Source organism: Sinohyriopsis cumingii, chromosome 3 (assembly GCF_028554795.1).
Source record: "Sinohyriopsis cumingii isolate HCF-2022 chromosome 3, ASM2855479v2, whole genome shotgun sequence".
Classification (NCBI taxonomy): Eukaryota; Metazoa; Mollusca; class Bivalvia; order Unionida; family Unionidae; genus Sinohyriopsis; species Sinohyriopsis cumingii.
The window spans coordinates 125,647,801-125,663,636 of NC_142963.1; the positions used below are offsets into that span (position 1 = coordinate 125,647,801).

Sequence of the window (15,836 nt, forward strand, 5' to 3'; positions counted from 1 at the left end):
GAACGAGATAATGACGTCATGGGGCTATGAAAGAGTCGGGAAAAACACCTCATATAGGAAACTTTACATACATACACGAAAACAAAGGATCTAATAAGTCTCTCTTCTAATTCTATTTGCTCAAAATGTGCAGCTGTCGCACTGCACGGTAAATCCCCACTGTGTGTGTGTATGTGTGTGTGTGTGTGTGTGTGTGTGTGTGTGGGAAGAACAACCATTTTTAGAGATTTTGGCAGAAATCCAATAAATAATTTGAGACGGCCTAACTCTAGGTGGGAGAAATACAAGCAAATAAAAAAGTGTATGGACTCCAACTCGAGTACAGCGGATTTCAATTTACAAATCCAATATGTGAATAATGACACAATATATTTGCACACAGAACACATTAAGTTTTTTTTTTCTTAATTAAATTATAATACACCGTTACTTAGCCAAAATTCAAAAATATATTAAATAAATAAAAATAAACCTTTTCTTGATCCGATTATAAGGTCCTAAGATTACTGGGGAGATTTGGGAAAAAATAAAGGCTATCCCAACATGGAAGCAAAATATAGCATACACAAACTATAGCATATATATATATAGCACACACGGGATATAGGCGACCTCTAGCCAAGGTCAACCAAGAGTATAGGGAAGGGATTTCAAGTCAGGTGATGGAAAGATGGAAACCTATTCGGAAAAACAACCCTATAGATAAAACTAGGTTTTAAAAGAAATACCCCGTTAAAAAGGAGAATTAAATTTTTTTGACCTAAATTCTTTTGCATAATATAAAACATACAACACATGGGGGGGGGGATAAATACACATAAAACACTATAATTTTTTGGAAAAGTGGGGTGGGGGGTCTGTCTGGTGCCGGCCCCCCCCCCCCCCAGTACTTCGTCTTGTGGGGATAAATGTACGTCATTTCCTGCTGGCGTCCTCTATAGGTGGAAAATCGTATCTAAGTAACAGTGATGTATACTTTTATTTCGAGAAATTAAATTATTTTTTCTGTACACTTTATAGGTTTTTTTTTTGGTTCTTTTTGTTCAAGTATAACTACTTTTAATCATGTTATGCAAATCTGATGTATAAAGAAAAATGTTGGTGCATGGCCGGTAACTTTTATATGTCATGGCAACGGAAAATAAATTCCGCGCATGCGCATTTTGTGTGGGAGCACCCAAAAAAAACCCACACAAAAACAAGCAATTTACTAAAACAAGCCATTACGTGAGAACTTGGCCTGAAAAGAGCAAATATAGGTACTATAAAATATTGCTAGTCTCGGATTTGACAAGCCTTAGTTTTTTATGCTGATGAAACATTTTTCAGTAGAATTTTTTTTCCTACAGTTTAAATGCCTAATTTTACTGTTTATAATCATACATGTTCAAATGTACTGGTCACATATAACAATATCGTCGAAATATTAACTGATACCATGCTGGATTTATATAGAATGTCTAAATAATCATAAAACTAAAGGTGTAATTGATTATAACCAATATATATTTTTTGCAATAACAAGATAATGAGATCCGAACATTGACCAAACAGTACTTAGAGAAATTCAATATCGATTAGTTCATCCTCAACCTCCAACTGATATACTTTATTGCAAGGGGTAAATGGTACCGTATTGAAAGACGTGTTAGGATAAAAGATACCGTTGTTAAAGAATATCCTGACCGACTGAGATCTTAACATCGTACATCATAGCTGCAAACAGTGCAAGCCAATATACACATTTGCATTATGCTCACGCAAGAAATATTGTATCAACCAATTGGGTTTCTTGACCGAGCGATGTCAAGCCCTTGCGCGAATCCCGCTACGAGTCATAGGTTTCCCCGATTCAAAGGAATCCTGTACAACTACTTCTGCAAACTGGAAAGTCCAACGCGTCCAATCTATCAGTAATGTTACTCTAATTAATACATGACCACAAATCCCAACTTCCCAATTGTATGTCAATGTCACAACTGCAAAGCTTCTCTTCGTTAACTTTCCGTAACTTACCGCCAGTATTTCACGCCGTGAAACTATACAACTCAACAACCTAATACAGGGAACCGTTTTTACTACGCCACCTTAGGCCTTTTAAATCATGATTTTTAGCTTCATTTCGCCTGTAACTTTGTAACATATTTACCACCACAGCAACAATAAATGGCGCCCGCCGACGGCGGAACAGTCCTTTTCTGTTGATTCCATTGTATAATTTACCAATCTCCAGTCATAAATACTGCACCTGGAGTCACACGATCAATTCACGCAATTAGATTTGAATAGGGACTACTGAGTGACAGGGATACTCATGCGGCTCTTACCTGAATTCACCAAAAGTAAACCATGTCATCTTGAAACTCACTTACACTTCACTCCGTAACGTTTGCCCCTAGTAATTGGCTAATTATTTTGGTCTAAAGACTATAATCCCAGCACCGACTTCCCATATTCAAGCAAGTATATAAGGAATCCTTAAAATGGAGAGCGGTAAACAAATGCGCATACTCCAAAATATATTACAATATTATACATACCTTGGAATTTTATTAACTATTTTTGTTTACATATTTTCATTGTACTCGTGGATGGGTAATGTGACTTTGCGTTCTGCCTTGCTTATAAAATGTATTGTCTTTGGTCAACAAAAGTTGATTTAGAGAGGATAAGAAAAGAAGTTTTGTTAAACGATGATGGAATTAAATAAACACTGGGGACAATATCGTACGTTGCACATAAATCGCAGAGATTAATTGAGATTTTGCTTAACGGTCAATCAGTCCGCACTCGAAGTAGGGAAATAAGCGAATAGTGCAAAAGCTGACCATTGTCTGATAATCGACGTACATCTGCCACAGCCATATATTGTAAAAATCCCATTACTACAGGTAAAAAAGAATTAACTACAACTGCTTCTTTGGGGCGTCATGTGTGACCAGTGTATATTAGTACTGTGTTAGAAAAATATTGCGACAAACCAAAGTAAAGAAAACAGTCACTTTTATCAATCAGTCCATATCGTTTTACAAATTATACTGAATAACTGACTTCAGTAGAACTCAGAAGAATGTATTCCTGTAAGCACATCACGATTGCGGTGTTTGTACATTTGTATAAAGTGGGATCATTTTACAAGCAAAGTATACATTTAAAAATTAACACTACAAATGAGACAACGCTTAAGTACATACGGATTATAATCGTGAGATGGCAAAGAATGGTTCATATGTTGAGAGGTAACCAATACACCAACAAAATAAGAGTTTGTAAGAACATCTTATTTCCTTCTTAGATATACTTAGCCATAATGCAAATTGTTTCCTAATATGAAACATGTAAACATATTCCGACCATGCTGGAAACAAAAATAGTAAATTTAATTTAGTTCAGCGTAAACTGTAAGTTAGTTCTTTCCTTTTGGCATGGTGTCTGAATAAAAAAGTATATTTCTCAAATTTGCTAACCACTACACTGTCATTATGTAATTAGATACCTAATTGATGTACCATGGTTGTATACATATATCTATAAATATATATAGTTTTGTGGACATGTACGGTTGAATAATACCATCCCGTGTTTGTGTAGGGAAATGCGTACATCACAATCGCACTCGTAAATTTGAATCAATACCATCTCATGAATGGTTAGGGGCCGTCCATTTAGTATGTACGCATAGAGGGGTGGGGGGGGGTAACCCAAATGCATAGGCTTGAGCATGGAGGTATACTGATAATATATGTACGCATTTAAGGGGGGGGGGGGCGCTGAAACCTCGAAAATAAGTTGTATAATACGTAACCTGTTCGACTTGGTTCAGTAGGCTTTTGCATTTTAGCGGACATAAGACAAACTTGTCCCACCCAGTCACACTATCCTGACACCAGGCTGACTAATCCGAACACTAACCTCTTAATGATCGGCACCAAAAGAGGCAGCTGCTAGTACCATTTTTATGTCTTTAGTATGATTCGGCCGGGGTTTGAATACGCGACCCCTCGCATCCGAGGCGGACGCTCTATAGACACACTGCACCATCGGAGAAGTCGCTTAGTAAAGAATGTACGATACTGGTTCCTGTTTTTCATGACAACTCGACCTGGAGACCTACCTGATGGAAAATGAAGGCGCATTATAAGGTTATAATATACGAGTCCATAAATACATAAATATTTTTAAATTATAATTTTCGAGCAATTAGTGTCTCTTAGCATTTAACAAAGTCTGCTTGCAGTAGCGTACTAAGGGGAGGGGGGTTACAACATACTTCGATGCTAATACTACTGATTTCAAGCATAAAATTAAAGCTAAACAACAGCATATAACATGTTTACATATATTATAAAGTACGTCTTCATTTGTCTTTCCGTGCGCCAAATACCTTCCAACACAAAGATTTTCCATATAGGTAAATTAGTTGTACCAATCTTAAACAACCATATATTTCGACATATATAATATCAATGTATAGGTTCCTCATCAGTTTAAATCGATCTGTGCCAAAAAAAGTCGAGAAAATTAATAATAAAAATGTTGGTATTTATGACTCATTATTGCTTGCGACTTTACCGATCTTCATATCCTTGATATGTGCATCTACCCTTCCCGTTTTGCGATAGTAGCACATACTTGGATGCTAATACTATAGATTTGAAGCATATAATTTAAGATGTACAACATTAAATAATATGTGTATGTATCTTATTAAGTACGGTTTCATATGTCTGTTTGTGCACCCGATGCCTTCCTATCCGAACGGTTTCCATATAGGTGAATAATTTATACCAATAGTAAACAAACACAGCTTTTGACAAATTTCATATTAATATATAGGTTCTCATCTGCCTAAATCGATTTGTGCCAATAGACGTGTGTGAAAATACAAAATAAAAAAGTTCCACTTTTTACGGAATATCGGGTGCGACTTTACCGATCTTCATATGCTTGCTACTTTAATACACCCTTCCCGTTTTGTGATTGTAGCACATACTTCGATGCTAATATTAGAGATCTGAAGTATAGAATTAAAACTATACAATATTATAAAATGTGTGTATATATCTTAATAAGCATGTCTTTATTTGTCTGTCCGTGCGCCTAGATCCGACCTATACGAAAGTTTTTCATATGGGCGAATAAGTCATAACAATCGCAAAAACAACGGTTTTGACACATTTGATATCAGATGACAAATTTGATTTTAATTGATATGTTTCTAATCATACTAAATCGATCTGTGCCAATAGACATGTGTGAAAATGCAAAATAGAAGGTTTTGTTCTTTTTACTGAATATCGGGTGCGACTTTACCGATCTGCATATCCTTGCTACGTGAATCTACCATTGCCGTTTTGCGATCGTACTACATATTTCGATGCTATTGCTATATATCTAAAGCATATAATTAAAGCCGTACAACTGTAAATAGTATGTGTATGTATCTTATTAAGTATATCTTCCTTTGTCTGTCATTTCGCCTAATGTCTTCCTATACGATCGTTTTCCATACAGGTGAATAACTCATAACAATAGTAAATAAACCCCGATTTTGACAAATTTGATATAAATTGATAGGTTTCGCATCAGTCTAAATCGATCTGTGATAGTAGAAATGTAAGAAAATGCAATATGAAAGTTTTGGTATATTTGACTCTGTATCGCTTGTGAATTTAACAATCTTCATAACCTTGATACGTGCATCTTCCATTGCCGTTTGTCTCGGTATCACACACTTCAATGTTTATAGTATAAATCTGAAGCATACAAGGAGAGCTATACAACAGTATATAATATGTGTATGAATCTTATTAAATACATCTTGATGTGTCTGTATGTCCGCCCAATGTCTTCCACAGCGAGCGTTTTCCATATTGTGTATTGTTCCACTTCCTATTTTTACACTACCTAATTTTGACCTAGTTTAATAAACACCCATTTCTACAGAGGACACATCTGTCGCAGCCTCGACATTTTTTTACACTTATCAGCATTGAGTCACTCGGACAAAAAGATTTGTCAAAAGTCATATCATTATTATTAATGAAGTGAAACAAGGACACATACGATGAAAAAAATAATACATTTCTCCAATTCACTTTTTTCCAACCAGGAAGTCCTCTTAAAATCTTTACCAACTATTCTGACAAGGCAAATACAATTCGTTCCATACCAATCATCCAGTCTGCTACTCAACATGTGTTAGCTATGTGACTCACAGCTGATAACTGCATCTCCATCACCTTTTTAGAATTGTGTTTTGTGTTTTACGTGAATATGTCATTACTGATTTTCTGAGGGGGTTCTTGGGTATTTTACTTTGGAGTAATGAACATGAAACACACATTTATGGTATATTTCATAAATAAATCAGCATCCTCTACATTACTGCTAATTTAAATAAAATTACGTGTATTACTATTAGGATGTTTCTCTCAAAAATAGGCAATTTTACTTTAATAGTAAATTTTCAAACGTCCATTAAACTAATCTTGATATTTAACTTATTTTGACAAATTAATTCTTTCTAAATGTCTTCTGTCTCCTATTATTTGCACTATTAGAGAAATAAGTTATGAAGTATGCAAAACAGTTTTGTACCTTAAACAGTACATGTACATTAAAGAATTGGGGTTCTGCATATTCACAATGCCATTTAATTATTGCAAGGATGTTGTACACTAAATCCAGTATTCTTTTATTATAAGTAAACAATTGTATTATTATACCATCATGATTTTCCCCCAATTTTATTCTTTCAGCTTTTCCAACAAAATATCTGTTCCAAAACAAATTTTTTGATAAATATAGGAACAAATTCTGAGTAAACACCATTTTTCTTTTGTTGTCGTTGTTAATGGTAGACTGAGAGAAGAAAATGCAGCAGCATATAATATGAACTTAAGTGAAGTTATGAACTTACTAAGCCTGGATTTAAATAAATGGTATCACTTGTATTTCTAATGACAGCCACAATCCTCTTAGTTTGGGCTCAAGACCAGCAATAGTGAATAGAGGTATTTCGAAAGACATATAACAGCTCACTCATTATAATGTTACTAATTAGCATTATTGAAAACTTCTTAGATATCAAAATAAATAGTATATATGTATGGTGCTTGTTGGCGACATTGGCAGATTATTCACTCCACATCCTGGTTCCCGGGCAGTTTTGATCTCTCACAATAATAATCACGGGCATAGTGGCTCGTTACAAAGAAAATCAACAGATTTGGGTTCTAACCTGTAACACTATTAACATATTATATTGTTACAGGTTAGAACCCCATCCCTTGATTTTCTTTGTAACGACCCCTGTCATCATGGGCAGTAAATTTGAAACATACTACTTCCGGGTCAATCTATTTTTAAGGTGCAATATATACTAGTACATAATGGGAGGTAACTCAAGTTGTGCTATTCAATTCAATTCATTAATGAAAAAATGGAAATAAATAGGTAAAAAGGCAATTATTTATTTTGCAGATGAATATTTATCGAATATTTAACATTCAGCAGCATAAATATGCATTTATTTTATTGATATTTGTGGCAAGAGTGCAGAAAAGGACGACGTGCTTCGTGGGCAGATGGAAATCTGCCCACGAACTTTTATCTGCCCACGAAACCGTCTGAGGACGACAAAACTGCCCACGACCCACCTTAAATAATAGTATATATATATATATATATATATATATATATATATATATATATATAATCCGTAACAATACCACAAAAACTAATCCGCGTCAAAAAAGGCAGTTATCAGCCCACAAAAACAATACATGTAAACATTTGGAAATAACTGCATTAATATATCTACTTCTGAAATCTTTATACAAATTTTCTAACATATTTTTGTCAGCAAAACAAACAACAGATAGATGATGCCGCAATACACTTACCCTCCCCGAAAATATATAATTTTGCCCACTCCAAGAATGGCTTAACTTTGATCCGCACCCCCACCCCCATGATTATTGGTTCCATTCTGTCTTATGAAGCACTTTAGTTTTTTGCAGGGATAATACACTTTGACACGAATCACCTGGCCTTTAATTTCTCTTCTGAGTGTCCTTTTCATGTCTTATAAAACAGTTTGCTTAACCGTACGGATGAGACACAAGAATCAACCCGCCTTTGATTACTATCTCAGTCCTGTCTTAAAGATTAGTTGGCTTCGCAATACGAATAACGCACTTTTGCGGATTTGATTTTAGTGTGCCATAATGATAACAAGCACACTTGTACGCGGATAAACCCACTTTTGATTATTGTCTCCGTCATGTCTTATAAAGCAGTTTGGATTGCCCACCCTTGACAAAATATATTTTATATTTTTGCTGTGGATACCCCCCACAAACACACAAATTAAATGTGCATTTTGCACGTTTCGGTGTTGTTTTATATATTTTGTCATTCTTGAATATCAAGATATGTTCCTCTTTTATTCAAACAATTAAATAGTTATGGTCTTCTCTCGAAGTTTTGTAATGTCTTTCCTCCTATAACAGATGAAATCTTCAAATCATAGTTCTGTCTTCTAGATAACAGCGATATAAATTATAGAAATTTTTACGATTTTGATTCGACCATATCGAAAATGCTACGGGCTGGTGGGCGGGTGGAACGAATATATGATAAATAGCTCACATTTGCTGGTTAATGCAGTTTTAACGATATTAGTTTAAAAATGTAAATTTCTATTTTAAAATATTAAATAAATAAACACCGCAGTGGCGAAAACGTTTTTTACGATGTGGCGGGGGTTTATATTTTGCTGGAATCGTCGTTAAATAGAAGGAGAGAAAAGGTATCTAAATTAGTAATATTATACATACCTTCTATAATTTGTGGACCGGTGATAAAGCGAGAACACTATATTGCAGTTTTCCAGAAGTTTGATAATTCGTCAAGATGCAATGAATCATTGATATTGTAAAGTTGGAAACGTAAATTTCGCCAAAGTCTATTTTTTACGCACATGTATTGCTTACGGTAGTATATGTTGCATCCCTACTCATCTTTTACAGGACCCAAAGAACAACAAGATAAAGCAATGGCTAAATATATCGGAGCCCGAGTTTGGAGTTGTTGAAAACTTTATGTTAGTGGACAGTGAACCGATGCTTGGTGACTGGAAAATTGAAGTTCAAGCTCAGACATTTGTAAGTAAAGCTAAACAGTACTTATTATCGATTGAAACTTGTGAATACAGGACTTTCAGAGAAAGAGCTAATGCGTGATCCGCCATTTCCGTCAGGCTCGTGGTCCATCTCATTAGGCAAGCAGAAATTAAAACATCGAGGTACATGTGCATACATATTTCTCGAAATTTGCATTTATGATTTTCAATTATAAATCAAACAGAAAAGAACGTGTTGTTCCACATTAATGAATGACATTAATATAATCAAACAAGTAAAAGAGATATAATGTATTGCAAACTTTAATTGAACACATGTCACGAGCAACGGCATCTATCATTTACTTTTAAGCAACTGTCACCGTAACTCTGAGCGCCTCTCACCTAATTCTAAGGACCAGAACCCTTTGCTCACATTCAGAAATGTGTCCGTATCTGAGTGTGTGAGTAATGTCCTCCAGTCTAATATAGACTATCGCTGTATTTATATTGTTGTAAAGGTGAATATATGTCTTTTGAGTCACTTACAATGTCCTTAAAATACCTTTCAATAATTATTATTTTATCATGTGATTTAATTCGCTTCCAGTATGTGAATAAGGGTCGTATTTATTGAGCAGACACCGTTCCTTCCGGTGGCCTAGTAGTTAGAGCGTCCGCCTCGGATGCGGGGGCTCATGGGTTCGACCCCCAGCCGAGTCATACCAAAGACTTATAAAAATGGTACTAACAGCTGCCTCGCTTGGCGGTCAAGATTAAGAGAATAGTGTTAGGACTGGTCGGCCTGGTGTCAGGATTATGTGACTGAGTGGGACATCATGCTGCATGTCTGCGGCGTGATGCCCCAGTGCTAGACTTCACTATAAACCCCAACACTGCAGACGTCGTAGAGATATGGCTGAAAATGTGTAAAGCTGATCAGTATTTTGTGTAAATATGATATACATTTATCTTTGCATTTTCAAAAATGTATATTTGGCCTTTTATTACTAATCTTGCATCGTTACAAATATCACAGAATGTTCATGAATATTTATTTATTTATTTTTTTATTTCTGAAATTGTAAGTATGTCAGTAGAAATACAGTTTCATTATGAAAAGACGTTTCAAAGAAAGTCTTGATAATCCAGTAGAACCTGTCAAGCTCAGTCTTTGAGTGCTGCGGATCTCTACCAATTGCGGCCATATAATTTGGTCCATTAGTTTCATGTTTTGATATATTTACAACCAAGTAAGGGGAACTGTTCACACTGGCTTAAATGTTGGAACATATCTCTCAAAATTACGTACGTTCTACTACATAGTAAAATTAGTTCTGGTCAATGTCTCAGTAAATCTCCTTGCATCTTTTAACAAAAAAATCTCTTTGAATTTCAGGGCAAGACGTATTCGAAAACTTTCAAAATTGGAAAATATGGTAAGTCCATTTTAAAGCTGCACTGCCTTACTTAAAATCCCAAATTAGGATAATAGCATTTCATGATTTTGTGTTCCGCAATGAATATGAGATATGTTCTGCAAAAGATAGACTAGAGTTCAATATATTTTATGGCAGAGGCCGAACGGTACCAGTACCATCAGACATAAGACCTAGAATCGTAATGAGACTGACTGTCATCCTTACATGGATGGGACCACTATTTCATTTCCCAAAGAACGTAATGTTAATATGTTGCAAAATAAAAATAATTTATGAGTAAGGCTGATATACAAAATAAACATGTTTCCGTTCATTTGATTTATAAAAACAACTTGCAGCCTTAAAAACAGATCAATCACAGCATTTTGTGTTTTCTTTGGGGGTGATGTGGGGTGGTGATGGTGGTTTTCCTCATGCTGCCAAACAAAGGGATTTCCCGGTCTGCACATAATAACGTAACATCTCACAAATAATCAAAATGCTTCAGATGGAAATTAAATAACTAAGTCAATGTAATAGAAAATAGTTTGCTGTCAACTATAGGACAGAGACTGAATAAGGTGTGTGTGTGTATATGTGTGTGTGCACTCGTATATATATATATATATATATATATATATATATATATATATATATATATATATATATATATATATATATATATATATATATATATATATTACCACATAAATATTATGACGTATACGGCTTCATTCAAGACATAAATGTACATGCCGATACAAAATGATTCAAACCTTTTCTACATGTGTAACGAATGACAGGTTTATAGTGCTTGTGCACGTTCAGACATGAAGGTCATGTAGAGTTTTGAAAATGTTGCAGGAACATGATACGTTAGCATTCCTTTGTGTGTGCTATTATACTCATTTAGTATGCAGTTATATTAGAGAAAGACATAAAGCACATTATTGACAAGATAATTGATTCACTCGTGTATGAAAACAGCAGATCATCAGATATGTGCAGATCTTTAAACCACCTTGTTAAAAGATCAACGTGACACGAGCAACTATACTTAGACCACCTGGAATTATATCAAGGGCTGGCAAAGCAAAGTGTAAAGTAGGCGCATTGTTTCATAGTACCCTTTAGATTATTGGGAATCTAAAACGTGTGGAACAATTATTTTTAAATTGAAAATTATTATAAAAAACCAAACCAATAATCGAAAAACTGCAAGTTTCTAATATTATAAAAAGAGAATCAAATGTTCGAAAACTCCGCTTTGCTAATTTTGCTCAATACTGCTATTAGTGCACACCTCTCATTTTCTTCCATTAACAGGCTAAGCAGGACGACCTTTATGGACTGAAGTGATGGGTCATTAGTTATATTGTATTATTTTTAATTTTTTAATTTTTTTATTTATTTTATGTATTTATTTGCGAAGACACGACTTTTGTTATAGAGCTGGTATTTGCCTTGCAGAAAGTTTTTTTTTAATGAGTGAAACAGACGTTTCTTCACTGATTCCCATAAAAGGATTAAAATGTGGAAATATGCAGATAAAATATGTGAACTGCTATTTACGCTTGTATTAACTCAAAGAATGCCGTTGGTAGGAGGTAGGAAGTTGCGTCGATTTATTCAGTGGTTTCTGCATTTGTGTTGTTCTTGGATAGACAATATGCTCTGGCATACGGTGGGAGCGGCGTATGATTTCCAGAAACTCCCATTTAAGTTCGCTTTGTCCTCAGAGAATCTGATTTCGGTGTATTTTTTGCGTAATTGTTTCAGACACAGGTGACAGCTCTTCTCCACATTTGCTCAATCACTGTGTAAGGGTTTCAGGCGGTTGATACATACTCCATTGTGAACCTAACTAATGTAGTCAGATTCAGTGAAAGATAATCTAACCTTCGAGGTTATTATATTAGAAATCCAAAGTTTCTCTGAACCTTCCAAACAGTACAACAGGCTTCCACGAGAAATCACTGCTACTTTTTCTTTGATGTAAGTTCTCCTATTTATTTATAAACTGGAACTTTATGTATGCATCATTTACGATTTTTGACCAACGGGCGGTAATGATTAAGTAATGACAAATGGTTTGAACAATGGACAGCAATAATTTGTACTTAAGCTTCAAATCTTGATGGATAGTAAAAATAACATTAAGCATCAGATCGTATTGTGGGATTTTTTTAATACCAAATGTTTGAGTCCCAGTCACAAGCAATATTAAATAATGTTCCTTATAATGTGTGTGTGTGTGTGTGTGTGTGTGTGTGTGTGTGTGTGTGCAAGTTACATAGGATGGATGCAAGTGTGAATAAACTACCCGGTCTCAGCACCTAAAACTGGTTGGAGCTTTATGGATGCCCCCTTCTTTATTTCTAAATATAAAGGATTTTTATTTATGTTTATCCTTGTCCTCTATTTTCTGATGTTTGGGTATTTTCCCCAAAGAAAACAAAAAAAAAAAGGAATTTTGGAGAAATAATTCTAAGTTGAGGTCTCTGTTTTTTCTTTCTGTTGTTATTGTGGTTTTGTGGAAAGAGTGCTTTATTTTCATTCTTAGGTTTAATCTCTCTTCTGTCATATAATGATGTTTGGCCGGTTTATTTGCCTTTCATTATTTTTAAATTCCAAGCTTTTAATCAAAAGTGACCTCTGTCAAAAAAAACTCAAGGACCACTTCTGTTCACGGTGAGTTGAACAAAGAAAGGGTTGAAATGATTTATTGACGTGACTGAAAACAATAACTTTTTCTTCCGTTGAGCTGCAAGTTTTGAAACCGATTGAAATTGATTAATTCATTGACGTCATTGAAAGGGATGTCTTGTTGTTCCAGTCAAGCTTGACTTTGTAAAGCGGATTGAAATTACGGTACCTTAATTCATATCTTAAATTGCCTGACAAATAGATGTGCTATAGATTAATATACAAGTACATCAGTTACCTAGATACAGTAAATTTTCATTTTCAGCGTTATTACGGGAGTTTTCTTTTTCTTTTTAGTTCTGCCCAAGTTTGAAGTCAATGTTGAACTTCCACCATTTATTTTAACATCGGACAAAGATGTTACAGGAACAGTAAAAGCGAAGTAAGTAAGCACTTGGAAACCACTGGAACTTCCTCTTTTACTACAACATCATCTTAAATTACCAATTTGTGTTTATTTCATTATCCCAATACATTAGATAGATTTTCCTTGTTTGTCACAGTCGTCTCGATATTTAAATGAATGTTAATTTCTGCCTGTCACAACTGAAAACTTGAACTAATTGTGATATAGTAAGCAGTCAATATTTTTAGGGAAAGGGGCGGTGCAATATAAAATTATATTCCAAAATATAATTGACCACTACATCTAAGCCATTATGCATTCTATCATACCTTGTCATGAGATTTTCAATAATACAATACCCTTGGTTCGCCTTAAAAATCGTATCCTATAGTTTTATAATGTGCCAAAAATCATAACCTAATCTAAAAATTACCTCCCACCACCCATGACTTACACTGAGCACTCCCCAACAATGCGTGTTGTCCTGTTGTCTCACGAACAATGCGTGTTGTCTTCTTGTCTCACTTTTCCCTATTTTTCTCTTTAATTTGCAATTGTCAGCAACAAACTTGACAAGATGAGCAAGCAGTTTGTGGGACATAGATATTTGACTCGATTCCGACTCATTCGCACTATCTCTGCACCTGACCATAAAGTCTTAAAGCATACCAAAGTCTGATATTGATAGGGCACTTTGGGAGTATTTTAGGCTCGAAAAGGAAATGGTATAGACAATTAAAATTGTTAATGCATTTTATACGAGTTACAACGTGAGAGTGGAGATTACCATATAAATTAAAAATCACAGCATGCCACCTGAAATCAAGTTGTCTCCCTTTGATAATTACTGTCACATTAATAGCATAATCTTGGAGCATATTCTGAAAATTGCTCAGCTGTTCATCAGTTTTGTCATATGTTGACGACGATGGGTCAGTTTTATTGAAGAGTTTCGTGTTAGTACATCAATGAAAAGACATTAAAATCAAGAAAATTTACATGCCTCTCGCAAAATAATAAATCTGACAGGTACACCTATGGAAAGCCTGTGGTTGGAACAGTTAAACTACGAGCGCATATGGATTACTACGCTCCTTGGATATATCATGATGACGAGGTGATGACGGAAACAACGTTTGACGTAAGTCGATTGATTGTTGCTTTGGGTTGTTGCTGTACTTTCTATCCTTCTTTTGGCTGTCTGTATGATTGTATGTTGCCTGTATAAAGAAAATTGAACTTGTTGAAATGTTTTATATTATTTGGTCAATTAACACACCTACTTGTCAAATGCAAATACTACTAGTTGCTGCAGTGGTCTTAAAAGTAACTTGTTGTGGATTTTGCAATTCTTAACAGAACTACTGTTAATGTATAGTTTGTTCATTGTATTAATTTGTCTTAATAAAGATGCTTGTCTTTGATATCTGACATTTTTTTTAAAAATCACAACCTTGTCATTATTCCAGATTAACGGCGAAGCACAGTTCACCATACCGTTGGAGAGAATTCAAAACGAGGTCGACCCTATGTCATTTGTATCACTTGCGAATCTGCTGGCCGGATATCACCTGACCATCGTTGCCACCGTAACAGAGAGTCTAAATAATCTTTCAAGGAACGGAACTGCTAGTGTACAGTTCTATAGTGAGCCATACAGTATGTCATTTTCCAGCGAAAGTTCAAGAAACTTTAAACCCGGACTACCTTATGAAGCCTATGTAAGAGGAAAACATTATTTCTCTGTTTTAACTATCGCTCTAGGTGTTAAATCTAATACAGACAAATTAAAAGCTAATTGTCTAATTTCATCTTATCCCTTGATCAAAATCATTGTGTAAACCACGTTCAAACCTAAATTAAGCCTCCTTGACTGTAGCATTTCCCTTCATCTTTCAGAGGCAGCACACTACCTCCCTATAACAGCGATTGTGATATAATACGTTATATTCTGCTTCTTAAAACCAGGTTCAATAAATGAACTGCATAAAAATTACATTGTTTTGTAGCAACTGTCCATCTACTGGAACTATTTACTTCAGTCAAAATTCCATTATGAATTAGACATTATTTCGACATGGACATACATACATACATACATACATACGCACACACATACACACACACACACATACATGCATACATACATACATACATACATACATACATACATACATACAACATCAACAAGGCTGTGTTCCGCGATTATCGCGGGTGTATGAACAGAGGTGATTAG

General features: G+C 34.9%; 1 protein-coding gene across 1 annotated transcript in view; it reads left to right on the forward strand.

The window, feature by feature from the left end:
- Window positions 1-15,836, forward strand: part of LOC149803786 (CD109 antigen-like) — a 132,841-nt gene that overhangs the window by 55,538 nt on the left and 61,467 nt on the right. The window contains exons 7-11 of the mRNA XM_089953583.1: window positions 9,036-9,170; window positions 10,527-10,566; window positions 13,552-13,636; window positions 14,630-14,741; window positions 15,070-15,321. Coding sequence (XP_089809709.1) covers window positions 9,036-9,170; window positions 10,527-10,566; window positions 13,552-13,636; window positions 14,630-14,741; window positions 15,070-15,321 — 624 coding nt within the window. The remainder of the gene's footprint in view (window positions 1-9,035; window positions 9,171-10,526; window positions 10,567-13,551; window positions 13,637-14,629; window positions 14,742-15,069; window positions 15,322-15,836) is intronic.